General features: G+C 49.6%; 12 protein-coding genes across 12 annotated transcripts; 8 read left to right on the forward strand and 4 right to left on the reverse strand.

Annotated features, from left to right (window-relative positions):
- Positions 1-497: 497 nt before the first annotated feature.
- On the reverse strand, positions 498-1,036 carry EI90DRAFT_3013550 (uncharacterized protein; the record flags this gene model as incomplete). Its single annotated transcript, XM_039056674.1, has 4 exons — positions 498-613; positions 664-721; positions 776-846; positions 898-1,036. The coding sequence occupies 4 exons, from the start codon at positions 1,034-1,036 to the stop codon at positions 498-500; spliced, it is 384 nt and encodes a 127-aa protein (XP_038920551.1).
- Positions 1,037-1,748: 712 nt separating this feature from the next.
- On the forward strand, positions 1,749-2,993 carry EI90DRAFT_3042420 (uncharacterized protein). The gene has a single exon (XM_039059184.1). It carries the CDS (start codon positions 1,885-1,887, stop codon positions 2,845-2,847), a length of 963 nt encoding a protein of 320 aa, XP_038920552.1. The 5' UTR covers positions 1,749-1,884; the 3' UTR covers positions 2,848-2,993.
- An 89-nt stretch (positions 2,994-3,082) lies between these two features.
- Positions 3,083-5,145, reverse strand: EI90DRAFT_3152020 (uncharacterized protein; the record flags this gene model as incomplete). Its single annotated transcript, XM_039065766.1, has 6 exons — positions 5,031-5,145; positions 4,680-4,978; positions 4,548-4,631; positions 4,180-4,492; positions 3,474-4,117; positions 3,083-3,417 (listed from the first exon to the last, which is right to left on the reverse strand). Exons 1-6 carry the CDS (start codon positions 5,078-5,080, stop codon positions 3,083-3,085), a joined length of 1,725 nt encoding a protein of 574 aa, XP_038920553.1. The 5' UTR covers positions 5,081-5,145.
- On the forward strand, positions 4,796-6,410 carry EI90DRAFT_2991559 (putative endoplasmic reticulum protein). Its single transcript, XM_039056118.1, has 5 exons — positions 4,796-5,327; positions 5,377-5,471; positions 5,527-5,762; positions 5,818-5,850; positions 5,904-6,410. Exons 1-5 carry the CDS (start codon positions 5,252-5,254, stop codon positions 5,938-5,940), a joined length of 477 nt encoding a protein of 158 aa, XP_038920554.1. The 5' UTR covers positions 4,796-5,251; the 3' UTR covers positions 5,941-6,410.
- A 583-nt stretch (positions 6,411-6,993) lies between these two features.
- On the forward strand, positions 6,994-9,929 carry EI90DRAFT_2570374 (P-loop containing nucleoside triphosphate hydrolase protein). The gene is made up of 10 exons (XM_039053256.1): positions 6,994-7,277; positions 7,347-7,350; positions 7,405-7,585; positions 7,640-7,797; positions 7,860-8,171; positions 8,225-8,299; positions 8,353-8,514; positions 8,572-8,967; positions 9,020-9,148; positions 9,199-9,929. The coding sequence occupies exons 1-10, from the start codon at positions 7,249-7,251 to the stop codon at positions 9,796-9,798; spliced, it is 2,046 nt and encodes a 681-aa protein (XP_038920555.1). The 5' UTR covers positions 6,994-7,248; the 3' UTR covers positions 9,799-9,929.
- An 81-nt stretch (positions 9,930-10,010) lies between these two features.
- On the forward strand, positions 10,011-11,151 carry EI90DRAFT_3042430 (uncharacterized protein). The gene is made up of 3 exons (XM_039059185.1): positions 10,011-10,659; positions 10,680-10,955; positions 10,982-11,151. Exons 1-3 carry the CDS (start codon positions 10,101-10,103, stop codon positions 11,134-11,136), a joined length of 990 nt encoding a protein of 329 aa, XP_038920556.1. The 5' UTR covers positions 10,011-10,100; the 3' UTR covers positions 11,137-11,151.
- Positions 11,152-11,480: 329 nt separating this feature from the next.
- EI90DRAFT_3144425 (uncharacterized protein) lies at positions 11,481-12,344 on the forward strand (the record flags this gene model as incomplete). The annotated part of the gene is made up of 3 exons (XM_039065143.1): positions 11,481-11,609; positions 11,642-11,682; positions 11,765-12,344. 3 exons carry the CDS (start codon positions 11,481-11,483, stop codon positions 12,342-12,344), a joined length of 750 nt encoding a protein of 249 aa, XP_038920557.1.
- A 790-nt stretch (positions 12,345-13,134) lies between these two features.
- EI90DRAFT_3013555 (uncharacterized protein) lies at positions 13,135-15,495 on the reverse strand (the record flags this gene model as incomplete). The annotated part of the gene is made up of 5 exons (XM_039056675.1): positions 13,135-13,155; positions 13,378-14,036; positions 14,082-14,404; positions 14,552-15,272; positions 15,372-15,495. 5 exons carry the CDS (start codon positions 15,493-15,495, stop codon positions 13,135-13,137), a joined length of 1,848 nt encoding a protein of 615 aa, XP_038920558.1.
- A 1,712-nt stretch (positions 15,496-17,207) lies between these two features.
- EI90DRAFT_2570724 (uncharacterized protein) lies at positions 17,208-18,513 on the reverse strand. Its single transcript, XM_039053257.1, has 2 exons — positions 17,890-18,513; positions 17,208-17,823 (listed from the first exon to the last, which is right to left on the reverse strand). Exons 1-2 carry the CDS (start codon positions 18,322-18,324, stop codon positions 17,326-17,328), a joined length of 933 nt encoding a protein of 310 aa, XP_038920559.1. The 5' UTR covers positions 18,325-18,513; the 3' UTR covers positions 17,208-17,325.
- A 636-nt stretch (positions 18,514-19,149) lies between these two features.
- Positions 19,150-21,288, forward strand: EI90DRAFT_3252644 (uncharacterized protein; the record flags this gene model as incomplete). Its single annotated transcript, XM_039066583.1, has 5 exons — positions 19,150-19,968; positions 20,031-20,955; positions 20,987-21,002; positions 21,044-21,134; positions 21,178-21,288. Exons 1-5 carry the CDS (start codon positions 19,645-19,647, stop codon positions 21,286-21,288), a joined length of 1,467 nt encoding a protein of 488 aa, XP_038920560.1. The 5' UTR covers positions 19,150-19,644.
- A 762-nt stretch (positions 21,289-22,050) lies between these two features.
- On the forward strand, positions 22,051-22,929 carry EI90DRAFT_3042438 (uncharacterized protein). The gene is made up of 2 exons (XM_039059186.1): positions 22,051-22,600; positions 22,665-22,929. Exon 1 carries the CDS (start codon positions 22,126-22,128, stop codon positions 22,495-22,497), a length of 372 nt encoding a protein of 123 aa, XP_038920561.1. The 5' UTR covers positions 22,051-22,125; the 3' UTR covers positions 22,498-22,600; positions 22,665-22,929.
- Positions 22,930-24,261: 1,332 nt separating this feature from the next.
- EI90DRAFT_3042443 (uncharacterized protein) lies at positions 24,262-24,784 on the forward strand (the record flags this gene model as incomplete). The annotated part of the gene is made up of 2 exons (XM_039059187.1): positions 24,262-24,323; positions 24,345-24,784. 2 exons carry the CDS (start codon positions 24,262-24,264, stop codon positions 24,694-24,696), a joined length of 414 nt encoding a protein of 137 aa, XP_038920562.1. The 3' UTR covers positions 24,697-24,784.
- Between the last annotated feature and the right edge of the window lie 1,953 nt (positions 24,785-26,737).

Genomic DNA, 26,737 nt, shown 5'->3' on the forward strand with positions numbered 1-26,737 from the left:
GAAACAACCATCCACTGGCGCCCGAAACCTTATAAGCGAGCGCCAGAAATTCATGTTGAGCGTTGCTGGGGAGGAGGAAAGGAATCGAGCGTGATTATTTGCCGTACAGCCCGAAGGGAAATGATCTTTCCAACGAAGCGCGCGCCCACTATGTGGCTCAGAGCTGTACGCACAGAAAGCGGCGAACGGCCGTCGGAATAAGTCGCAACAAATATGAGTCAGATTCATTGATTCCGCCGACTCCGCGGCTTCATCGAGGGATTATTCTCACTCAACAGATGATTACGCATTGTTTCGAGCGATTATAAGTACACTGAGAATTTGACTGTATTATAATGAAAATGTCCGACGAAGCTATACTACGGAAGTACTGCGATGAAAAGGGGAGCACATGTATCTAGTTAAAATGTTCCTCGTGCTTGTGGGGGAAGTACGATATTGTGGGTGATCAGAGCCAAAGAATAAGACGGAGTGGTGCTGGTTTAGGATTGCTGGGATTAACCACCGATGGCGTAGTTTGGGCCTGTCAGGCGCAACAAGGCCTGGTACGCAGCCTGGTCTCGGGCGACGCCCTTCTTGCTTGCTTGACCAGTCCCACTTAGAACATCGTCAACTGAGAAATAGTCTGAGCATGTGGACTAAAGGATGAAGAGCAACACGCACTGTAAACACTCGAGTACCATACAGTCTTTCCATCCATTTCTTTGGACGAATGGTCCTCCTGTGGAGATAGGAATAAGAAGAATTCGATGATATTGGGTGTAATTTGGCTCACCCATCGAAGCCCGAAATTCAACTTTTGCCGTGCATTGTCAAGCCTTATGGCATTTTGGCCCTCTTGTGGGACTACCGTAGAACTTAGCTGGACGCTCTGCACAGATTAGCTGGAGAACTTACGAGGAATAGAATGTGGAGCTGTCCGAGGGATATTCTGGGGCTGGGGGTATGCCATCATGTACGGGTCCGAATATGGTACTGGATATTGGGGATACACGTATTGAGGGTACCCGTACTGAGGGTAATAGTATGAAGACATAGAGGGGGGTGAGTTGCACGGGACGATTGGTTGCTGAAAAACCATCTTTAAGTCGTAGGGGGGCTGAATAACTTAAAGCAAGGGGCAGTTTGCATCACAGAGGCAAGCCGTCGCAGTGAAGAAATAGTGAGTACAGAATTTCAAACGCGCCTATGCGGTGGACATATGGAGGCGCTTTCTACCAAAGGCGCGTTGAGGCGTAATAGGCATAGCCAGCATGTGATTGCATCCATGGATCTTCCTCATTCTAGGGGATATGCAATGGCTGATGCCATAGCTTTCAAGACGCCCAATATCAGATAGAACGAAGCCACCCGCAAGAGGTCCGGTTGTCATATCAATACGCCACAAGATGAAGAGTGATTAGCACCGTTAAGAAAGGAGATCATCGAATAAGTATGCTGGTGTCGAATCAGCACACGGGACCAGCTATTACTAGGCGATGCTACTACGCCAAAGGAGCCACAGGTTCGCGCGACACCAACAATGCGTGAGTCATTGCCGGAAATCCGTTTCGTGCAGTGGGGAAGGATGCGGTGCTGCTAGCTGTGTCAACCCTTGCCCACACCATGAAAGGATGATATCACGTGGACGCGCTTTTTTGTCTTGGACTGAATTGACTCAGCCAATTGCGCTTGTGACACTCAAATTTCTGGACAATGGAAAGGACCACGACCACGAGTGCTCCTCTGCGCATACAGTCTATATTCATCAAAGAGTTTGAGACGAGGGGCGGATCGAAGCCGTACATTGTCTACAAAATTACTGTACAAGCAGCCGTCCGCACATGGAATGTATGGCATCGCTACTCCGAGTTTGTAACTCTGCATCAAGATCTCACAACTGAAATGTCGTCCCCCCCTCCTGCCTCTCTTCCGCCAAAGAACACATTTTCTGTCCTCTCGTTTGGTCGAACAAAGGATGGGATGTTGGAGGAAAGAAGAGCCGGCCTCGAAACCTATTTGCGTGCCATATTGTCGAGCAAGGATCCCAAGTGGAGGGATACCTTGCAGTTTCGAGATTTTATTGGCGCACCGACAACAAAGATCGAATCGTCTTTCTCCACATCTGGCAGTCACTTCACGAGTTCGTCCTGGCTAGACGAACACGCGGAACTCCAGACACTTGTCAGAGACATCCGTGCCGATCTCAATAAAAGGGATGCGCTTGCTTTGCATAATGAGGTGGCCGCCTCGCACACTTCGAATGTCCAGGGGAAGAAAAAGCTTGCCACTTTGGTGTCACGTTTGGATGTCCTTTCAAAAGGGATAGATGGGCTTGCCTTAGGGGGCCTCGCGGAAGGAGAGGTACTTCGGCGTAGAGACATGGTGGCGCGCCTCCAGGATGATGCAGCGAGTTTGGGGAAAATGGTAGTAGCCGCTCGACAGCCTGGAGCCTTGGCCGGAGCAGCAAATGCTCCACGGCCATGGGAGCAAGGCGCTGCGGATCTCAACCCGGCATCGCAATCAGACAGGAATGCCCTTCTCTCGATGCCGGGTGCCTTCGGCGAGCCATCTTCTGCACGGCCAGTCGGAAGGGTGTTTGGCAAGAGAACGCCACCCCAGGAAACGGACCAGACACGACCGTTTGATAACACAGGTCTCATGCAACTCCAACAAGTGCAAATGGAACAACAAGATCAACAGATCAGCCAATTGTTCGCCGCTGTCCATCGCCAAAAGCATTTAGGATTGACAATCAATGAAGAGATCGCATACCAAAACGAACTGCTCGATCAATTAGCTGCAGACGTTGATAATACTGGAGTACGACTGACGACAGCTAAGAAGCAAATGGGGAAACTCGGTTGATCTGAAGACCTTTGGATTTCTAATTTATTGTTATTCCAATAGTGCACGCATTTCTTGGCTATATTCAGACATCCCATACCCGAATGCACTGACAATTCTTTGACTAAGCTTAAAGGCAAATGTAATCAGACTGAATTATGACTTGTCTCCGGGAACGATGAGTTCGTGTGGTTGCTAAAAAGTCAAGATGAATTGATCAATTCAATCAAGCGGATCATCGCGCTTGACACCGAAATTACAATGCAAAGAGCTCGGTGTGGAGATCAACGCCGCCTGCAGAAGCCATTTCCGGGGAACCTAATCCCGCCACGGCGTTCTGAGCCGCGCAAGTGAGACTTTCGGGTCCACTGGCAGCGACCCCCACGCCGCCTCCTTTCGTAACGCCAATCAGAGGGGTTAGGAGACTAGACACTGAAGGCTTAGCGATTTCAATCGCGGAATTCGGGATGGGTGGAATCGCCTCAGGGTTACACAGGCACGTAACATAGAATCTAAAGGAAAGCTCCACCGATGAGTTTTCAGCAACCCTCCCTAGGTGATTCATCACCGAGGCGAACCACAAAATCGTTCCTGATCATGGGAATAATAAGTAAGAAGAGTTGAGGCCTTGGATATGGGCAACTCACCGAAAGAGCGGATGCACCACACAAACTCAATACGCTCAGTCCTCTCGCCATGAGGCCGCCCTAGTTTGACGATCCTCCCTATCAGGTCATCAAGGACGCCCAACGCAAAAGTGACGCCAGCACCGCCTGAGATAAGTAACACACTTTCATACTCTCCAAAATCCAGCCCTGAGCCCCCATATGGACCATCCAACATCACAATAGCACTCTCCGTCCCACTACCATCTTGGCCTGATTGCGCAAATTCATTGAGAGACTTGCTCCAATCACCGCAGACTCTAGCAGCGAGAGTTATCCCTCCGGAGTATGTTCCAGAACTAACTTCTCCATCCGAAGACGAAGAAATAGCCGAGATAGACTGGGGAGCATTTAAAATGGTAAGAGAGTGCGATTCGTAAAAGCGGGCGCCAAAAAAGACGCGACATTGGACGTGCTGACCAGCAATCCAACCGCCCGACACGTCAGGGACGTGGATGAGCGTCATTTGATCACCTCTGGACTCGAGAACGGCATCCTTGATACGGTAGCGGAATAGTCGAAGAGTAAGATCGGTAGCGTAGAATGCGATTGGGGGATATACCCAGGGCCGAGCGTACGGAGTATGATAGCAAACTATGATGAAGAACGTGATGAACGTTATCACACTGAGAAGAAGAATGAATCAGCGGTTGGGGGTCATGCCATAACCGCTCTGTATGATACCTACTGCAAAACAAAAAAGCCTTGGTAGAATGTTTGGCGTATTGGTCGTAAACTTAGTAGAACAAGTACACACAAAGTCCCGTAAGCCGCTAACCCTAGCGAAGGCTTGGATGTTTTCAGGAAATGGCTCTGTCCGGTTCGCAAATATTGATTGATCCATAACGAGCCATGAATTGTTGCCATTAACCAAACCCCGCGGCCCGACCATCGGTGTAACACGTTCAGTTTCTCATAACCAACTCCCAGTAGGAATGATAGCGGATTATTCTTAGTGCCGAAAGCAAACACAGCAGGAAGCTGGGCCAGAGCCATGAAGCCTGTGTGAAGGATGCAAGATTAACGGATGGAATCTCTTCCAGACTGGCCACGCACCGCCTCGGTTCGAATTTACCCGTAGATCAGACTGCAGAAAAAGGCAGAGCAGAAGGATGCCGTAATAAATCGTGATGATCAACGCTAAGAGGTCATCAGTATGGAGCCGACACCGCGTTCGTTCGCGCCCACCTTCGCCAAGGGTGATCCGTGATTTAGGCGCCGAAAATAGGAATTTACTGAGGAAAAATGAGCTCAAAGCCCTCACCCCTTTGCGGAAAGGACGCGGATCTGAGGCATATTCTGATGATGGCTTCTCTGGGAGTGATTGATAGCCACTTGAACTCTCGCGGAGACCGAGCGCTTGCCCAGCACGGCCACTCCGAATCGAGCGGTAGAGTCGAGGAACAGAGGCGGCGATAAAGACGCCACTTAGTCCAACCCAGAAGGCAGTAAAACGGCGGCCATATAATGGATCGATGAGATAGGAGCTATGATGCAAGACTCAGTAGCCCATCAACAGCGCCAAACTGACACTCTCACTTAGCCAAGGGTCCATTGCCATTCGGTGATCCTGGATTGTCTAGGGACATGGTTGCTGCAAGGACGAGGCGCAGTTCATTGCGTCCTTTTCTACATCAATCGTGTCCTGAGAACATCGCACTGATGAAAAAACTTTTTTACTTCGCATCTGAGTCATTCTATTTAAGGATGGTACATCGGCACACACACAATCGCCAATCCCTGCGGCGACGTTGACTCAGATGATAAGCAGAATCCCAGCCTCTGTTCAAGTCCTTAGAACACTTAATGCGGCGGGTGTACGTGCTTCTGCGAGTTGTAAGCCTCTTCTTCTGCTCATTCGCTAGTGTTGCTGATTCTGGGGAAGCACTGAGGGTATCACAACTTCATAGCTCTCCTCCGTCTCGTTTTACGGTCGTAAGCTATGCCGAGTTGAAGCCGTTAACACAACAGCCTACCTTGGTACATCATACACGACTTCTCAATAGTTAGAGGCTCTCATCACCTATTCTGACAGGATCGAATTCTTATCGATGTGCGTGAGGTTAACGAAGTCCAGCAGGGGTCTATACCCTCAGCTGTGAATCTTCCACTTTCTGTACTGCCTCAGGCCATGGAGCAGCACCCAGACGCGTTCCGCAACCAGCATGGTTTCCAGCGACCCGAAAAGGGACAAGAAGTGATCTTGTACTGTCGGAGTGGAGCCCGTAGCACTACAGCAGCAGAGCACTTGGAGAAAATTGGATACAAAAAGTAATATTGAACGTGGTTGGTTTCTCATAATTCCCACCTAACATCCATGTTTCAGCGTTAAAAACTATACCGGCTCATGGTTAGATTGGTATGACACGCGACGCAGTTTCCGCATATTGCCCTACTAATGATTCTGCCCAGGACTGCAAAGGAACAAGGAACGAAGAACGCGACGTAATACCATTAATCAATGCGCGGAAAGGGGGCTCAATAACGATGTTGTCTTCTCTTCTACCTACCCATCTTGGCATGTTGGTGTGTAATTATAGTTTCGAAGTAATGCTGGGCAGGAATTCGACGTCGAGATGCGAGCTTGCTTGACTTCTAGTGTTGTTTACAATCTTTTTTCGGTTTCGTGAAATGTTGGTCGGATTACCCCGTTTCGTCCCACTAGCCTGCCACGAATGCGAGTGATAATGTCGAAGCCGGACCGGAGTATTGTCTGAAGATGTACTTTCTCTCAAATGTGTTGCTACCGGGTGCGTACCACTGCAGGGTAAGGTAGTCCATTAGGTGCAGGCAGCCTCTCTTTAACGGGAAGTGGTGATGGCGGATTTGTTTGATTACCCCACGGCCTCGGTGCTACGTGGCAGAGCGGCTATCGGATCGTCAATCCATGGTGGTGGTGTCGGGGTTGTGGTCGTCGGGCATGTATCTATGTGGTCTGAATAATAACTCAATGATGTGCTGTTGATATTTATTTGTTCGGTAATCCGGGACCGGGAATTGCATTGGGGCGTCGAGTGTTCGCCCATGGCAACCTCGCTGACGGACGATGAGCTCGAGTTCGAAGAGCTCGACTCGTTTGCTCTACGCGAACTAGATGCGATAGAGGCCGCCGCGACGCCTCCAGTTCAACAACCCTCAAACGTTCCCTCAAAGTTTTCGCGAGTTCGTGCTGCGCGAATCGCTCAGCTCGAACAAATCCTGCAATCCGACGAAACCAGCGTCCCCTCCGCTTCTCCTCCAGCGACATCCACTCCGGGGACTTCTTCTAATTCCGGAGCGCCCGGCGGCACTTATGACACAGCGATATTTGTCGCAGAAGAAGACCCAGCGCCACCTAAATCTCATGACCCAACCTCCCCTATTGAATGTTTCTCGGACTACTTTGAAGAAGATTATTTTGAGCTTGACCCGGACGCGCTTCGTGAGGTTGACATCCAAAATGCCGCATTTAATCAGCCTTCAGCTCCACCCAAGCTAACGAGACAAACCACACTGACCGGCGGGATTCTTCCTGATCCGCCTAGGCGAACCTTTGCGCGTACAAAATCAAAAAATATACTTCCCGACTCCAAACCGCCAGCAAAGACTAAGACGTGGGACTATGCAGGATTTGCCAAGTCAGGTCTTAAACCTACGGACAGAAAGCAAAAGGAAAGCGTAACGCTGGAAATGACGAGGACGAAGAAGGGCTGGTATCGATGAAGAGGGACTGCTGGCTTCTGCGGTCCTTTGTTAGTAGCAACAATGTCACTCAATTATGATTGCTGACTCCGCTTCCCTAGCTGGGTATGTTTCTAATTTCCAGCGTGTTCGTCAACAATGACATGGTTCCCGTCGAATGGTTCTCCCCGTTAGACCCGTATGCATCTTCTTGGTATCTAGCGCGGAATGCTGACTAATTTCGCGTTTCCAGCCCCCACCCATGCGTGTGCAACCTGATCAGTCCGCTTGCCAGGAATGGATATACCCTCTAAATCGTCCGAAACGAGATTATCAGTTCAACATTGTTCGAAAATGTCTATTTGACAATACACTCGTCGCGTTACCGACAGGTCTTGGGAAGACATTTGTTGCAGGTTGCGTCATGCTTAATTGTCCGAAAATGCCTTTTCTTGTCTCTTTCATTCCTGAAGCCTGTTGCACCATAGATTATCGGTGGTTTCCCAGCGGAAAGATCCTCTTCTTGGCTCCCACGAAGCCTCTAGTATCTCAGCAAGTTAGTGCTTCGCACGAACAATGTGGTATTCCTGGCTCAGCCGCTGCAGAGCTAACTGGGAGTTTGAGGCCAGAAGCTCGAAAGCCATATGTATGTGTATAGTTCACTGAATGTCCCAAGATGTGACTGATCTCTCCTGTCATCGCGACCAGTGGCAAAGCAAGAGGGTCTTTTATATGACGCCACAAGCTTTTGTTCGTGATCTTCACAACGGGAACGCTGACCCGTTGGATATCATCCTTATTGTTGTGGACGAAGCACATCGTGCGACGGGAGATTACGCCTACTGCACTGCGATTCGTTACATGATGGTCAAGAACCCACATTTCAGGGTATTGGCTCTAACTGCGACACCTGGTTCTAATGCCGAAGCTGTGCAGAGCATAGTGGATAACATGCACATAAGCCACATTGAGATACGAGATGAGAACGCGCTCGACTTGCGAGATTACGTACACCGAAAGGTTTGTCGTCATGAGCGTTGTCCAAGCACCGGTGTATTAACTTTACTCTCTAGCACATGGTGCAGCATGTAGTTCCGTTGACACCGGAGCTGGTAAATATATTTGATCAAATAATCAAGCTGATGCAGGTTTGTTTGTTTCAGTTCTCAACAAGTTGCGGGTCCTGATGTTGCCGATTCAGAAAATTTACAGTCCCATTGGACAATTCCTTCCCGGGGCTGATATGGCAACCATGGGCGATTACCGACCAACGGCGGTTTCACACCAGCTCACTTCTGCAAACAGATGGGCGACGCCGGCTTTGTTAAATCTCGGAGTACTTGCACGAGCGCGTACTTATCTGGTAAGCGGTATATTCGTAAATCAATCCATGATCAAATTTGCCTCACCAGGTCTGCAGGTCACTGAGAGTTTTGAAATGTGTCATCAGAGACTCATGGAGCTGATGGCTGCGGACGCCGCTAAGCAATCCGCTAGGAGTGGAAAAAAGAAGCTGGCAGCTGATCCGCTTTTCCAATCCCTCATCATGTCGATAAGCGAGTTAAAGCATGCCAACGGCTTTATCGTGCATCCAAAAATGGACAAGCTTAAAACTCTGCTGCTTCAACATTTCTCATCGGTTTTGGAGGGTCAGACTGCTTCAAAAGTCATGGTGTTTGCATCATACCGGCCCGTTGTGGAGCAGATTGTGGAACATCTCAATGAACAGAAGCCCCTAATCCGCGCACATCGGTTCATCGGTCAAGCTGCATCAAAGGAGGGCGTGAAAGGCTTGACACAAAAAGAGCAACTCCAGGTATGTGGGCTTAACTACTCTCCGTCTTCTCCGCTAACGATGAGTATGTGAGGTCATTGAAAGTTTCAAGAAAAATGAGTTCAACACTCTTGTCTGCACTTCTATCGGCGAGGAAGGTTTGGACATCGGTGAGGTTGACCTAATCGTTTGCTACGATTCTCACAAGGCCCCCATAAAAATGGTACGTAGAACGGTTGATAGCGTCTCTTATTATGTTCTCACCAGCAGCAGCTCCAACGGGTAGGAAGAACTGGGCGGAAACAGGACGGTCACATTATTGTCTTGGTGGCGGAGGGCAAAGAAGAGGAGAACTTTGCAAAGGCAAAAGCCGCATACGCAGACGTCCAGAAGGCAATCGTCGATGGTGATCAGCTGGTGCTCTATAATGATATTGAGCATCTCATCCCTGATACCATTCGGCCAGAGGTCTGCGAAAAGGTAATGCCTATCGAACCGTATGTCCCCCTATCGGGAGCGTTGAAGAAGCGGAACGGTGGACTGCCTCGCAGTATGCCTGCTGGCGGAATCGAGGGCTTTGTGACGGCCAAGACTTTGGTCAATGGATCGGTTGCGTCGAAACCGAAGTCGACTTCAAAACGAGTTAAGTCCACTCTTGATATGAATGCTGTCACCGACAGCGGAGACGATGAAAGCGATATGGACCTTGATGCCGCTCTTGCCGCTAGAGTTCACTCTCCAGTATTGAAGAGGATAAATTCGGACCATGAGTCTGAAGAGCCTCCCAAGAAAAAGAGAAAGCCAAAAAAGAAGTCGGATGAATCTTCAGACCCAGTCAGACCAAAACCAAGGCCAAACTTCCAAGAATTCTAGAGTTTTCTCAGGCTTTACAAGTGCCAACGCGGTGGCGCGACTCCGGGTGGTAAGAGCGACAATCCCTCGAGTGCTTCGGGATTACCGTCGAGGGAAAGCTCCGGAACGCTACAATCAGATTCGGACATCGAAATCCTTTCTAATGATCCCAACTGTTCGTCCCCCACCACCTCCCTTATATCTGACCATCTACAGGCCGGCGAACAGGCAATGGGGCCCCACTCCCCCTTGCGTCCCCCCACCTCACAGCTCCTTCGACCTCTTGCAAATCCACACCATCTCGAATAGAGCGCGAGCCTTCGATGGAATGGGAACTGGGTACCCCATCCCCTATTCCTAGGAAGGAAAAGCACTGGCTGCTTGACTCTGATTCGGACGATGGACAACTTCAGTCAACGAAGGCTCCCCGGCAACCGTCGCATACAAAGTCCAAACTGTCCCCTGACGCCATCAGTCTTTCGTCGCACAGCGCTCTCTCACCTATCAAGTCAGCAAGGCTAGCACAGCAAACTGATCCATTCATGAACCGGATTCTCAAAGACACGCAACCGCCCTGCTCTGTAGCTGTCCAAAATGTACCGGAACTGATCGATATCAGCACGACGGTCGAGGATATAAATGTCGACACATCACAGCCTATTCGGCGGATGGGTGCGAGGGGTCCAGCTTATGGGACCACAACTCCCGGTACACCCCACTCTTCTCCAGACCCCTTGGGAATGGATTCATTACTGGATTTGTCGCAGCCTCTTAGCGGGAACCAAAAGAAACGTGCCTTGCTCAGGGGTAGGAGACAAACCCCATCGCCAAGTCCCTCTCTTCACTTTCAGCTAAATGACCCCGATTTATCCCCCGGGACCAGTAATCCTCCCCAGCACCAGCATCTCGCCGACGTAAAACGAAGAACCCGGAGCGTTTCAGACGGCGCGAGCGACCACCGCTTTGGGATCACCAGAACGGCATGGTTGAAATGGAAGCTGTTCATTCCGGAGACGATATTTCTGAGGGTTGCTCTGGTTCCGATGGACAACGTGAAGATGAATACGATCGGGAATTCATCGCGGATGACAGCCACGTCACACAAGTGAACAGTAGCTACGACCAAAGCGCGATCTACCGGCAAGGGCTTCTCACACAAGCTCCAAGGCATCTCTCGCGTTTCACGGCCAGCCTCTGAGGAGAGGTGCATTCGGACCATCTGATCGGAGTGTTGGCGGGAGGTGGGCGGCCTCTGATTCTTCGCCGAGTGCGGCAATGAATCTGAGCGAGGATCAGTACTCCATTGGGAGCTTTGTGGCGGCGGATGATGAACCGGTATCGTATTTCAGCGATGAATAGACGCTTCAGCGCTTTAATGCCTCGAACGTCATTTTGATTGTAATTTTGGACGGTCTCTTTAATTCTGTACAGTACATACCTTTCGTCTTCGACTTTACTGAACATGATGCAGCAGCGCCATGCAAAGATGTGCGTTTCTTCTGGGTCGGAGCTAGTGTCTAGTCCTCAACGGGCCCAGTCATGAAGCGGAGCTTGAACCCGTGGATTCCCTGTTCCGGAACTCGGGTGGTCCCGAATAGTCGGGATATAACTTGCTTATGACGATTGCGCAACTCAGTTTCCGACAGCTCCCATTCCCAAAGGCGAGCGTTCACTAGCTGCGAAACTTGCTTCAAACAGAAAAGATGTCGCATCACCCACCTTCTCCGCCAGTGCTGCACTCGTTTGCAACGAATGAAGAGCTTGTGAACGCTCTCGCAAATTACATTCTGATTGCTCAAGCCGAGGCGATCGAAAAGAAGGGAAGGTTCTCTGTCGCGATCAGTGGTGGATCACTCCCCAACAGCTGAGCGGACTGATCGGCTCGAATGCCAGATGGGACAAATGGTGAGCAGCGTTGGTGACTTCTGCCTCAAGGCCCCTTTTCCCGTTTACTAAGCTGACCGTGATTCATTCTAACAAATTATAGGCACATCTACTTCTCTGATGAGCGTCTTGTCTCACTCGATTCTCCCGACTCCAATTATAAGCTTGTGGTGGACGAGGTCGTTTCGAAGACGCCTATTCCAAGGAGCAATGTTCACCCCATCGACGCTTCCCTCCTGGACGATATCGAGGAACTCACAGACGACTACGAGCAACAGCTCGTCGAATTCTTTGTATCGAAGGATTCGGCGCGTTTCCCCGTTTTCGATCTCATTCTGCTCGGTATGGGGCCGGACGGACATACTGCTTCTCTGTTCCCTGGTCACGACCTTCTAAGTGAATCTTCAAGATGGGTTGCATATATTGAAGATTCTCCCAAGCCTCCACCGAAACGGATCACTCTCACGTTGCCTGTTATTAATCATGCGGCTAGAGTGGTCTTTGTCGCTGCAGGAGAATCGAAACAAGATGTGCTCGCTACGGTTTTGGATCAGCCTGAGGCAGGACTGCCCAGCAGCCGTGTGAGACCCGCACATCCCGGGACGTTGCATTGGTTCGTGGACGATGCCGCCGCCAGGAAAGTAAAATATCCGAGGACACCGTACATACACGGAAAGTTGTGATGACGACTGGCGCCGGGGGGCTAGGATGAATTGTCGAAGCGAGCATCAAGTGACCCCAGTTGATGACTTGATGGAGTAAGGATGCTAGAGCTTGCCCTGCTTGTATTATACAGCCTCAAACCTCGAGCTTCAGTTCCGTGAATAGCGTATGACCGTCTGTGTCTCTGATTCCCTATTGTACCCGTCCTTGATCCTTCTACACTACCATCTATGGCATTTTGTCGACTTTTGCCATCGCTGAAACAGCTTCGACATGACGCCAATAGCCGAATTCAATGACGTTTTCCTGATAGAATTCGACAGCATCGTTATGCACAACCTCACATCCCTGTTCTGTGCGAGAGGCAAGACACGAGTCCACTGGCAGTCCTGAATTGTAAGTGCAACCAAGACGAAATTATTGTGTGCGAAAAATACAGCGCGCTGTCTCACAAACCAGCAAAAAATTCAGCTGTGGGCTAGCTATCAAACTCCGTCTATAGGTTAATCGATATACCGCAGCGTTCAGCATCCTATATTCGCTGAGAGGTGGCACGAAGGCAAATGAGCGACAAGCGAGAGATCAGGTGTCAGGTGCAGGGTACAGCTACCTGAATCAATGGGCGCTCCGAACGACGCTATTTTGCCTCGGCACCAACTCACATGGAATGACCCTGACCTCAATTAGCTGACAGTTGACATTCCGCAATGGTCAATTTAATTCTGGAACTGGGCAGACGGTGCGAGGGTATGCAATTAGTGGGAAAGGCGAGGCCAATATGATTTGGCAGTCTATTGGGGTAGGCGGGAATCACAACCGGGGCTGAGAAGCCTTGCATTCGACAAAATTAGTCATGATTCTTTTCACTAGATATAAAAATTGGCATGTTCCAATTTAGTGATTTGGGGTGTGTTTGTTTAACCAATGACAAGGATTGAGGACATGAAAGGAGTTTAGATGATGAGGACCTCAATAGTATTCATCGGCTCCAGAAAGTAATCAAGAATACAGGGATTAGACCCTCAAACAAATAAACCAATTAGAACGACTCACATTCACGATTAATATCCTCTCTGCGTCTATCATGAGCGACGGCCAGCCCTGGAATGGTTCGTCACTCATGACATAGCGATACGGGAGTCCACTAACGACCCTATGAGCAAAGAGGCGTCCATGTAGTGGTACCGTTCGTTCGGGGTGAGACACCATCCGGCCTGAAATCCTATGATCCTTGGAGACCCTTGATGGCTTACTGGAGTGTGATGCCGAGAGCTTCTTGTCGCCACTGCATTGAGAGCCATTCATGTCTGCGCTCCCGGTACTTTTATCGGACATATTCTCATCAGCCAACTCGCCCAAGTCATATTCGCTCCTTTCAGCAAGTGATCCAGCGCCGACGGAATAAGGGTTAAAATCTAGCAAGTGAAGATGGAAGCAAGACTCCCGACACTCTGGTCGGTACCCGCGTACGCTAAAGATAAATCGGTTCATGAAGATATGGCATGAGCTAGCGGAGATCTGCACCAGGCGCGCAGAACGGCATCCCCAGTCATCCCATGAGACATGGACAGGAAGCATGTGGGCAGCGGCGGCACAAGAATTATCGGATGTCTCCCTACTTGTCCGAACATCACGCTCGAAACGTTTGGTCATGCGATAAATATCGGAAGGAGCAACGAATATCTTGTCATCAAACGGCACGAGCGAATACCCTAGACGAAGCGAGACAATAGCCACTCTGAATCATCTGCTAGGACGGACGGGTGGCCCGTTGGTGGGCCAGGCTTGTTTCGGTGGGTTGGAGGAATTCGTGGCTGGAACTGATGAAATAGGTGGAAAGAATGCATTTGGAACGGATTTGTCCGTCTGTGTTTCTTTTGTGGATAAGATTTCGTATTCTGGCGCTTCGAAGATGGGATTAGGCTCGCAGCGCAACGGAAGGTCATAAATTTTCGAGGACGACTGGGGCAATTGAAAGGTCGCGACATGCTGAGATGGAAGGCAAGGTTTGGTAGGGAGTCCTTCGTAGAAGCAGGGTCTAAATGCATAAACTTCCAGCGAGGCGGTGGACCCTTCGCATCTGGAGAAGATGAAATGCCGTGGTGATAAGAAAAGAAAAGATTTCATCCCGACATCTGACAATTCCTGCGTTTGTAAGAATTAGTGTAACTTGGAACTGCATCCGCTGTGCAAAGCGAAGAATTCAAGCAAAAATACACATACACACTGGCATATCCCTGTCTTCCAGTTCCAGATCCAAAAGCCCCCATCCGGAGTGAGACAGCACTCCATGACGCCGATAAAGTCACCAAATATGCTGACTTGATACGAACCTGTGTCATTGGGTTGGAAGGGAGTGTTAAGGGCCTCGAACCGGGCCATCGGGTGCGGGGCATTATCGAACATTTGTCTTAGTCTGATAATACCACGTTTAGGGCCCCTACAAATGTACACAGCCAAATTCTGCTCTGGGTCGATATCGAACACTCGAAATCCAAAACCGAGATGAATCAGAATAGGCGGTTGAGGTGGATCTATTTCGACATCACCATCTGTAAATTCTTCAGGACGCCCAGAACTGGTGGACTCGAATGCAGATGGTGGTTCACGACCCCCTGAACCTGAAGGTCGGTCTGAGACTCTCGGAAGAGGCTGAAGCCATAAACAATTGTCGAACCGCGAACTTTGTGACCCGCCCCGGCCACACGCGAGGAATCCATGCTGCAACCTGTATGCAGCCTGCAAAGCACCTGGTTGGCTGGGGATGATATATGTTTGAGAGTGCCATTTCAGATTCGCCCAACCGGCCTCGCGCCTGCGAAGTCTGGCAAGTTCCGTGCTAATTGCAGTAGGAGTGGTACTGGTAGTGCCAGCAAGGAGGCTGATTTCACGTTCAATGTGGTATTGGAGAACCAACGACTCCTCGATAACATGCAGAAATAGTTTTGCTGCCTGTAAGCGTTCATATTAGTCCAATGGATAACATCTCTTGAGCTCTACACGTAGGGTGACCGAAGGGGAATGGAGTCAACCACTTGCCTGTTTACACCTGATCAGATCGCGCAGTGGAAGGTATTGAAAAATATCGCCTAAAATCTCCACTGGCAAGGCTGTAGAAGCGAGCAGCGGTTCATCATGGTAGCCAGTGGAATGGGCGGCCTGAATGGACATCCTCAGCTTTGAGACAATGAGATAATGATTTCGGCCAACTTCGAGTGTATATGTAGTTGTCCGACTATGATTAGGTAATTGTCAAATGTCCAGGAGATGATGCATATGGATAGGCAGGTTACCAGCTCTATTGAGCATATGGACAGATTCGCATCGAATGAGACTAGTACTGTGTTCGACATTATTTTGACCGCGGCTCGCTCCTAGTGGGAATGCCTTCCGCTAGCCGATCTGGTACAAACAAGCAAGTAGTTTGGTTGACTTTGGTCACCCTACATGTACTAGAGCCCATAGTAGTCCAAACTGTTCTACGTGTTATCGAGCTCAGGAGCCGAGTCGTCAATTCTTCAATATCGCATTGCACGTGAAATCAGCCTCCTTGCTTGCCGGCACACAGATGGGGCAAGGATGCTAGAACCCAGCTTCTTCAAACCTCAAACCTTGAGCTTCAGTTCCGCGAATAGCGTATGATCGACCGTGTGCACTCTAATCCTCTTGTACCACTATCCTTCCTTTTTGCGTCTTTGATCAGGTTCTTGGTTCTTCTGCACTATCTTCTATGACATTTATTGGGCCATCGCTGAAATTACTTTGACATGACGCCAACAGCCGAATTCAATGACATTTTCCTGATAAGCAGATTTTTTTGCTGGTTTCGCTGAGACCGTGCTCCGTATCTTTCACATATGATAATTTCATCTTGGTTGCACTTACAATTCAGGACTGCAGTGCCCAAACGTGAACTCGTGTCTTGCCTCTCGCACAGGTAACAAAGGGTCGTGAGGTAGTGCATAACGGTTGTTTTTGTTGCGGTTGAAGTTCTGTGATACGTCGTCTATAGGTTAGGTAATATACCACAGCGTTCGACATCCTGTATTCGCAGAGTGGCACGAAGGCAAATGAGCGACAAAGCGGGGAGATCAGGTGAGCCGCCAGTCTGCAGGGTGGTATAGCTACCAGAATCGATGGGAAAGGCGAGGCAAATATGATCTGGCAGTCTATTGGGGCAGGCGCAACCAAGGATGAGAAGCCTTGCATTCGACAACGTTAGTCGTGATTTTTTTCACTGGATATAAAAAATGCCATGTTCCAATCCAGTGATTTGGGGTGTATTCGTCTAACAATGATTGAGGACATGAAAGGACTTTAGATGATGAGAATTTGGATAGTATTTTTCGTGTCCTGTGGCCAGAACGTAATCAAGAACACAGGTATTAGACCCTCAAATAAACTGACTCACATCCGAGATTAATATCCTCTCTGCATCTATCATGGGCAACGAGCAGCCTGGAATGTTTCGCCACTCATGACATGGCGATACGGGAGTCCACTAACGACTCTACGGACAAAGCGGCAGTCATTTAATAGTACGGTTCGTTCGAGGTGAGATATCATCCGGCCTGAAATCCTGTGATCCTTCGAGACCCTTGATGGCTTACTGGAGTGTGATGCCAAGAGCTTCTTATCGCCGCTGCCTGGACAGCCATTCATGTCTGCGCTCCCAGTACTTTTATCGGACAGATCTTCATCAGCCAATCGTCCACATATTCGCTCCTTCCGGCAAGTGATCCAGCGCCGACAGAATAAGGGTTGAAATCTAGCAAGTGGAGACGGACGCAATGCTCTGGTTGGTGCTCGAGCGTGGTAAAGATATATCGGTTCATGAAGTAGCATGCCCATGGTTGCTTGGTTCGAGGATCTTCATCAGGCGCGCAGAACGGCACCCCCAGTCATTCCATGAGACATGGACAGGAAGCGTGGGGACAGCGGCGGCACAAGAATTATCGGCGGCCTCCTTACTTGTCCGAGCATCATGCTCGAAACGTTTGGTCATGCGATAGATATCGGAAAGAGCAATGAATATCTTGTAACCATGTGGTGAGTACTGAGCCCTGCTCTAAGCGTGACAATGGCCACTCTGAAATCATCCTGTCTAGGACGGACAAATGGTCCATTGGTGGGCCAGGCTTGTTTCGGTGGATTGGAGGAATGAGTGGCTGGACCTGGTGAAATAGGTGGGAAGGATGCATTTGGAACGGAACTATCTGTCTGTGTTTCTTCCGTGGATAAGATTTCGTATTCTGGAGCTTCGAAGATAGGATTAGGCTCGCAGTGCAACGAAGCACCATCAGCTCCCCAGAACAACTGAGGCAATTGAAAAGTCGCCACATGCTGAGATGGAAGGCAAGGTTTGGTAGGGAGTCCTTCGTAGAAACAGGGTCTAAATGCATAAACTTCCAGCGAGGTGGTGGACCTTTCGCATCTGGAAAAGATGAAATGCTGTGGTGATAAGAAAAGAAAAGACTTCATCCCGACATTTAACAGTTCCTGCGTTTGTAAGAATTAGTGTAACTTGGAACTGGGAGCGAAGGATTCAAGCAAAAATACACATACACACTGGCATATCCCTGTCTTCCAGTTCCAAATCCAAAAGCCCCCATCCGGAGTGAAGGAGCACTCCATGACGCCGATAAAGTCACCGAATATGCTGACTTGATATGAACCGTCATTAGGTTGGAAGGGAGTGTTAAGGGCCTCGAACCGGGCCATCGGGTGCGGGGCATTATCGAACATTTGTCTTAGTCTGATAATACCACATTCAGGGCCCCTACAAATGTACACAGCCAAATTCTGCTCTGGGTCGATATCGAACACTCGAAATTCAAAACCGAGATGAATCAGAATAGGCAGTTGAGGTGGATCTATTTCGGTATCACCATCTGTGAATTCTTCAGAACGGCCAGGACTGGTGGAATCGAATGCAGATGGTGGCTCACGACCCCATGAACCGAAGGTCGGTCTGAGACTCTCGGGAGAGGCTGAAGCCATAAACAATTAGCGAAGTACCTGCCCTGGCCGCACGCGAGGAATCCATGCCGTAATTTGTATACAGCTGGCCAAGGCCTGATTGGCTGGATGTTTGAGAGTGCCATTTCAGATTTGCCCAACCGGCCTCACGCCTGCGAAGTCTGGCAAGTTTTTCTGCAACAGGAACTCGAGTCTGAGATTTGCATCAAATGAAGGATCGATAGGGGTGTCCGCAAAAACTTTACCGCACTAGTGCTAGCAGGAGTAATACTGGTAGTGCCAGCAAGGAGGCTGATTTCACGTTCAATGTGGTATTGGAGAACTAACGACTCCTCGATAACTTGTAGAAACAGTTTGGTCGTCTATAAGCGTTAACACGGATTCATATTAGTCCAATGGCTAACATCTCTTGAACTCTGCACGTAGGATGACCGAAGGGGAATGGAGTCGACCAAACAATCTACTTACCCGTTTACACCTGATCACATCGCGTAACGGAAGGTATTGAAAAATATTGGCTAAAATCTCCACTGGTAAGGCTGTAGAGAGCCGCGGCTCATTATGGTAGCCAGTAGTGACCTGAATGGACATCGTTGAGACAACACTTCGGGTTTGAAATATTTTAGTAAATCCTTGACAACACGTGGTCGAACGACATTTCAGACCTGATGTCCGTTCAGGCCCACTTCACTAGTAGCTACCATGATGAACCGCGGCTCGCCCCTATGGCCTTCCCAGTGGAGATTTTAGTCAATGTGTTTCAATACCTTTCTCTGGCTGATTTGATGAGGTGTAAACAGGCAAGTAGTTGCAAATCATTTTGGTCGACTCCATTCCCCTAAGTGTAGGGCTCAAGGGATGCTAGCCATCGAACTAATATGAGTGCCCTCTAACGCTTATAGACAACCAAACTGTTTCTACGTGTTATCGAGGAGTCTTTAATTCTTCAATATCACATTGAACGTGAAACCAGCCTCCTTGCTGGCACTACGACTATCACTCCTACTGCTACCGGTACGACGAAGGTTTTTTCGCATAATAACCCACTGTCTCCACTACTGAACCTTCCGCTATATCTCAGATTCTAGTTCGTTCACTGTTGCAGTGAAACTTGCCAGACTGCGCAGGCGTGAGGCTGGTTGGGCAAATCTGAAATGGCGCTTTCCCCCGTGTTTCATCCCGATCGGCCGATCAGTGGAAACTGTATACGAATTACAGCATGGATTCTTCGCGCGTGGCTTGAACCACGCATCCATTTTGGAATACCCTGATTGTTTATGGCTTCAGCCCCTTCCGAGAGTCTCAGACTCCTCCCGTTCTTCAGGTTTAGGTGCTGCCGAAATGAATGCATGTCTGATTTATCTGGGTTTTGAATTTCGAGAGTTCAATATCGACCCAGAGCAGAACTTGGCTGTGTACGTTTGTTGGGAACCTGGACCTGTTGGGCTACCTGATATAGAGGTTATCAGACTGAGAAAAATGTTTGATAATGCTCCACACCCGATGGCCCGGTTCGAGACGCTTAGCACTCGCTCCATACCTGACGGCCCATGTGCATATCAAGTCAGCATATTCGGTGACTTTATTGGCGTCATGATGCGGAACCTTCACGTTGCGAATGGGGGCTTTTGGATTTGGAACTGGAAAACAGGGATATGCCAATGTGTATGTATATATATATATATTGCTTGAATTCTTCGTTTCGTACACTAACACTTAATATGTAGGAATTGTTAGATCTTAGGATAGATTTCTTATCACCACGACATTTCATCTTTTCCCGGAGCGAAGGATCCGCTGCCTCGCTAGAAGTTTATGCATTTAGACCCTGCTATTACGAAGGACTCCCAACCAGACCATGCCTTCCATCTCAGCATGTCGCAACCTTCCAATTGCCTCAGTTATCCTCGTCGACTTATCATGGCCGCACTCTGTTGCGTTGCGAACCCAATCCCGTTTTTGAAGCGCCAGAATACGAGATCTTATCCCCACAGACAGACGGATCCGTTCCAAATGCATCCTCTCCGTCCTCCATTTCACCGGGTCCAGCCCCGAATTCTCCCAATCCGCCGAAACAAGCCTGGCCCACTAATGGGCCATTCGTCCGTCCTAGACAAGACGATTTCAGAGTGGCTGTTGTCACACTTACTTTAGGCTCTGGGCGTTCCCCAGATGATTACAAAATGTTTGTTGCTTTTTCCGATATCTATCGCATGACCAAACGGTTCGAGCATGATGCTTGGACGAGTAAGGAGACATCAGATGATGATTCCCGTGCCCACGCCCTTCCTGTCCATGTCTCTTGGGATGACTGGGGATGCCGTTCTGCGCGCTTATTGCAGATCTCAACCGAGAGACTGTGGATGTGCTGCATTTTCATGAACCGATATATCTTTCGCACACTCGAGTACCAAACGTGGATCAAAACAAAGGGGGGCGAATTTCTAGCCTCTCGCTACCGTCTTCAGTTGCTAGATTTTAACCCTTATTCTGTCAGCGCTGGGTCCCTCGCTGGGAGGAGCGAATTGCCGTGTCCATGGGATGGTTTGAGCGAGTTGGCTATGCCAACTTTTTCCGATAAACGAACCGGGAACGCAGACATGAGTGGGCGTCCAGGTGATGGTGATGAGAGGCTCTCGGAATCACATTCCAGTAAGCCATCGAGGATCTCGAAGGATCACAGGATTTCGGGTCGGATGGTATGTCACCTCGAACGAACGGTACTGCATGGGGTCGTTAGTGGACTTCCGTACCGCCATGTCACGAGTGGTAAAACAATTCGAGAGCAGTTGTCGCCCATGATAGACGCAGAGAGGATATTACTCATGGGTGTAAGTCAATCTGCATAATTGATTTATTTGAATCTAATCTCAGTATTCTTCATTACGTTCTGGCCACAGAGCTGGAATATGGAAGACACTATTGAAGTCCTCATCATCTGAACTCCTGACGGGGGCCTTTCACGCCCTCGATCCATTGGTTTAGATCCCAAAATCGCAGGATTTGGACTAACACACCAAACTTTGAAATGAACTGTGACAACTCTATCAAATAAAAAAACTTTTCAGCCTCGGTTGCGATGCCCACTAGACAGCTAGAACATGATCTCCCTGTTTTTCCGAATTAATTGCATTCCCCCACCCCATCTGCTCAGTTCCAGGATCAAACTCATCGCTTCGAAACGTCGGTTGTCAGCCCGCTGTGGCGCCGGTCAGGATGATGTTTCAATAGTCATTTCATGCCCATCAGTGTCGAGGCAAAAGGCTAGTCCGTCTGCTCAAAGCGCCGACTGATTCGGGTGGCTGCGCCACCCCCCCCCCCCGGTAGCTCACTTAATTTGCCATCGGGAGGAACTTCGAACAAGGACGATTCAACATGAAAAGAAGATAAGAATTTTTGCACCCAATGGCTGTTTGTACACTTTAGAAAAAGTACAAGATCAAAGAGAGATAAGGTAAGCGTTACGTATAAGGATCAGCGGTAAAAAAAAAAATCAAATTTTGTGGCTGTCGCTTCCCCCTGGCCGCTAACCGTGAAATGGGTGCACACACACACACACACACACACACACACACGCTTTTAGAAAGTGCACGTTTACTTGGATAGGAAAGGAATTCAACAGGGGCGCGATTATATATGTATACGGAACGTTGCATGCGCGGTTTCGAGGAGCATGCATGCTTATAGTCCTGACGTTTCCACTAGGGAACAAGGTGACATTAATACGAAGAGGGGGGGGGGAGGGCGGGAAGAAAGGAATCTGGCGCGGCGTTCTCTTTGAAACTAGGGTCGAAGCTTTTTTGTGACAGATCCAATAGCAAGATGCTCATTCCCCGGATCTCAAGATCAAGATCGCGCCAACGAGGGCAACTTGACCACGAGGTGTATGTACACCAAAGAAAGGAATGCGTCCCAGTCACTACACGGATCGTATTATTCAATGCATGCATTCATTATACACATGCACTTGCTGCGGCTTTGATGAAAAAAGAAGACATTAGTCAACATCCACACACGCAGTACAATGCATGCATGGCAATCAGAGACGAACAACAAACATACGAAGAAGCTCGCAAGAGAGAAGTCGAAGCGTCCGGACAAAAAAACGCAGCCAACCTTGGGAATGAAAGGAATGACGAGAAAGATGATCGACAGATGAGCCACCATCTGCGACCCGCCCGAAAAATGTACTAAGAAAGCCCACCAACATCACCACAACCCCAAGCTGTTCAAGTCGTACCACAAGACTCATCTCTTTATAGCAAAAACGGCTTTTTGGAACGTGCCAATTAGGTCCCTAACGAGGAAAAGGAAAAGGCGAAGATAAGCATTCATTCCAACCTGGAAGGAGCCGAACTTACCTAATACAGAGTTACATAATGAATTTGACTTGATTGATTTGCAGCCACAATAAAAAAATGCACAGCCACAGCCATCATCCAGGCCGTGGACTTTGTGCGCAATCTCAGCCCTATCCCTGAGAGCCAATAGAATGAGCGTGGTTGGAAAGAAAAAGAAAAAAAAAGTTGTAAATTCTCGCGATGGGCCGGCCTTTTATGTATAACCGGCATTCGTTCTAAAACCGGTTGGGGAGAATTCGACTCCGAACGAAAGTGATGCATTTGGAGGGGATTGCACACAGGGACCCCAACAGCGCGAGGTTGAGGGGGAGAAGGGGGGGGGGGAAAGAGCAGCAGCGGAATATGGGTGCAGAAGCCCTATGTAGTGAATTCGGAATCGTTCAAATACAACGAGCGCGAGGCGTTCAATCGCCAACTTGAAGCGTGGGAGGAGGTACATTTGTGAATGATGCTGCGGAGATCGTTTATCACATTCCTGTGCGTTCAATTCAGAAAAGAACGAGGAACGGAATTACCAATGATGGACGCCAAGCCAAGCCAAAAAACCGCGCGCGCCGCTCTGCCAGGGAGGCGATGCAAAAACAAACGTAAATCCCCGTTGATCTAGATCATGCAAGCAGCAAGGTTGACAACAATGCTTGGCGACGGACGATAATATGAGAGAGAGAGAGAGAAGAACGTTCGAACGAAGTTTTGGCAAAGAGCCATACATGTAAGGGACCCCTAGGCAGCAAGCGCGCCAATGTTTAGCGCTCTTGCCGCTCGTCAGGTATTCTGACAGGCTCCTCAATGGGCATAGCCATCATCTCCGACGATCCTTCCAATTCCGTCCTTATTGTCCCACCGCCTCCCATCATTCCTGTGCTGTCAGCAACCGGACCTGAATCGAGAAGGGTCGTACTTCCTGCACTCCTTCGCCATGCCGAGGGCGCTTTGTTGTCATAACGTAAACACCAGAGTGTGAGAAAAACCCCCGTTTTTTTTTTTGGTTCCCCGTTCATGTTGTTTGCACAGATCAGAGAAATGCGTGCGTCATCGAGAGTCATAGAATCAATCAAAAATGTCAGTCATCAAGTCCCATTCGTAATGAAGAAAGAAAAGGAAGTGGGGAATGGCGGGAAGGAAAGTTATCCAAAACCACCCGAGTAGAAAAATGCCAAACGTACGCCAAGTGCCAAAGCGCCCAGAGTCCATGAAACCCAAGCAAAGAACAAGAAAAAAATAAGTGAGAACCAGACTAACCGGTACTGGTCGACCCCCTCCATCCACCATTTTCATCACCCCAACTCCCCCTCTCCCCTTCCCCCGTCCCCGCCCCACTCTCATCCAAGCTTCTCCTTCCCAACTTCACAATCCCCGCGATCCCTCCACTGCCACCGACCTCTAAACTACGCCTCCTCGAGCCTCCACTACCACTACCAGCATGGCCAGCAGTCCCACCTGGACCATACTGTTGTGCAGCCCCAGGGAACCACGGACTGGTAGGACTCGGTGGACTTGGCGGACTCGTCGAACGAGACGTAGTCGGACCTCCAAGATTCAAATAGCGAATCGAACCCGATTGAGACTGAGTAGATCCCTTAGACCCCGTTCGTCTATGACCGCCACCACCACCTCTTTCGCCAGTCCCTTGTTCTGCTTGACTGTCATTCCCCCCTTGTAAATAAGGCAATTGTAAAGAATCGTGCCTCCATTCCCGTTCTTCAACATCGCCGGCTCCGAGTCTGTCAGTAAGCGGCGGCGGTGGAGGAATACCAAATCCAGTTTCAGGTCCACTCCACCCACTTTGTCGTACAGTTGGACCAAAATTATTGTGATCAGGATCGGGATAGGGACCACCTTGAACAGTCTGTTGTTGTTGTGCCTCGGGAGCATAACCACCACTTACGGGCACTTGCTGCTGCTGGTATTGTTGTTGATGATAATATTGCGGTTGAGGATGTTGGACTTGAACTTGATGATGGTAAGAGGGACTGGCAGGAGGGAACGAAGGTCTAGTAGGACTTTGCCGCTGTTGAACAAGAGGACTTGACGATCCCTCTTTCACTGACCCCATTCGGGCACGACGACGAGGTGAGGGAACCGGAACTGGCGACGCACGATCACCAAGATTACCACCACTACCTCCCACATCACCTTCACCTTCAACACTACCACCAACACCACTCACGTTATACCCAGTACCAATCCCAACACCAGTCCCATGCATAGACGTTCGACGACCCGACACGCTCACACCCCAACTCCCATATTGCTGTCCTTGGCCTTGTCCTCCCGCTCCTTGTTGTTGCACCGCCTGCCCAACTCCATTCGAGCCACCAGCCAAAGGTCTAGGCAGAACAATTTCAACCTGAGGTCTGATATGCGGCAAATGCGGTGCACCCCTCCAAGTCGTACTAGGAACTCGACTAGGGGCGCTACCTCCTCCACCGCCGCCGCTACTTCCACCGCTTCCGCTCGGTGTTCCTCCATGCACAGAGGAGCGAGTAGAATACCCATTCAACCGAGGACTCTCGCGCCGCGATCCCACAGTCGCACTAGCCTCCCGTCTCCGTGGACTTCCGTTCGCATTCACGTTCATGCCCACGCCCACGCCCACGTTCATATCCGCACCCGGCCCGCTGTTCGAATACAGGTTCGCACTCGCATTCGTATCGGGATAGGTCGGTTGAGTGTTGATGGGAGTGATGTTAGCCAGAGGGGACGTCGTCGAGGAAGATGGATTGACGGATGTGGAAGAAGCTTTACGCCGAAGAGACGCCGGTTTAGCACTAGCACTAGTGGCTTCAGCTATCGGCGTCGTTGGCGCTGGCGCTGGCCCAATTGGTCCAGGCGGCACGTGTGTAGATGCTGCGGCTGAAGAAGGTTGAGGGTGTACTGCCGTCCGAGTTCGCGAAAGAGAATGCCGTCGATGATGTTGTTGGTGGCTTTGGTACAGTAGCGTTTGATATTGCTGAGGAGATGACGACGGAAGATCTCTTCGTTCATAAAGTTGACGAGCGAATTCTGACACGGCAGCCTCTTCATTAATGGAAAAATGGTCGTTGTTGTTGTTGCCAGCATCGTTATTATTGCTGTGATCGTCGCTGTGAAAGTTTTGGGGTGTGAGTGTGAATGTTGTAGTGTCGGATACAGGTGATGACGGTGATAGAAGTGATGATGACGGAGGAAGAGGAGCAGGGGGAGGAGTTGGAACTGATGCTGAGGACGTCGTGGGCGTTGGTGAATGAGAAGATGGTAAAGGGGGTAAAGAATTCAGCGAAGCTTGTCCGCGAAGTCTTCCTCCATCTCGTGATAACTCTATCGAACTGCCACCGGGCGCTACCCCTACCGCACTTGCTATCACTAGTGGATGATCAGGAGTGGGAACGATGTAAGGAACAGGTCCGACTTGGGTGCCAGGAATGGGAATGCCAGAGCTGAAGGCGGGATTTTCGTGAAGAACAGACGTCGAACTATTGCCGGCGCTACTGTTACTACCTGAATTGGCAGCGAAAGGCATTGGAGGCAGCAATGGAGTAGCTGTGACGATATGAGGGCTCCTTTCATCGTAGTATGGACTAGGTGAAGATGATGCTGGGGAACCATCAGCAGTGGGAGCGTTTGGGGACGGCGGTGTTGCAATAAATCCTCGCTCTCCACCACCACCACCGGTAGCGCTCTGTCTTCCAAACAGAGGCGAAGGAAAGTAATGCGTTGAATAGTCCCGTTTCTCCAACATCTCCGGCGGTTCGAATGGATTTGCCCCACCAACACCAACCACGGCGTTTAAGGAACTGTTGGAGTACATTCTCGAATGGCGGGATACTTGATGCGGTAGTGGTTGAAGTGATGCTGGTATAGGAGTTGGCAATGAAGCACTCGGATAATGTCTCTCATCCACGTAACTCGTTCGACTTGCACTCGGACTAGACGACAGACGCCCACCAGGCGCGCCAACAAAGAGATCTCTCATAGAAGGGAGACCAGGTGAGTCTTCGTCGCCGTCATTAGAAGTCGTACCAGTCGTCGTAGCAGTAGCAGCACCCGTATCACCTTTTCTCCGGAATATACTCCACTGTGTCTTTCTCCGT

The sequence above is a fragment of the Cantharellus anzutake genome, assembly GCF_015039405.1.
Source record: "Cantharellus anzutake strain C23 chromosome Unknown EI90scaffold_8, whole genome shotgun sequence".
Taxonomy (NCBI): Eukaryota; Fungi; Basidiomycota; class Agaricomycetes; order Cantharellales; family Hydnaceae; genus Cantharellus; species Cantharellus anzutake.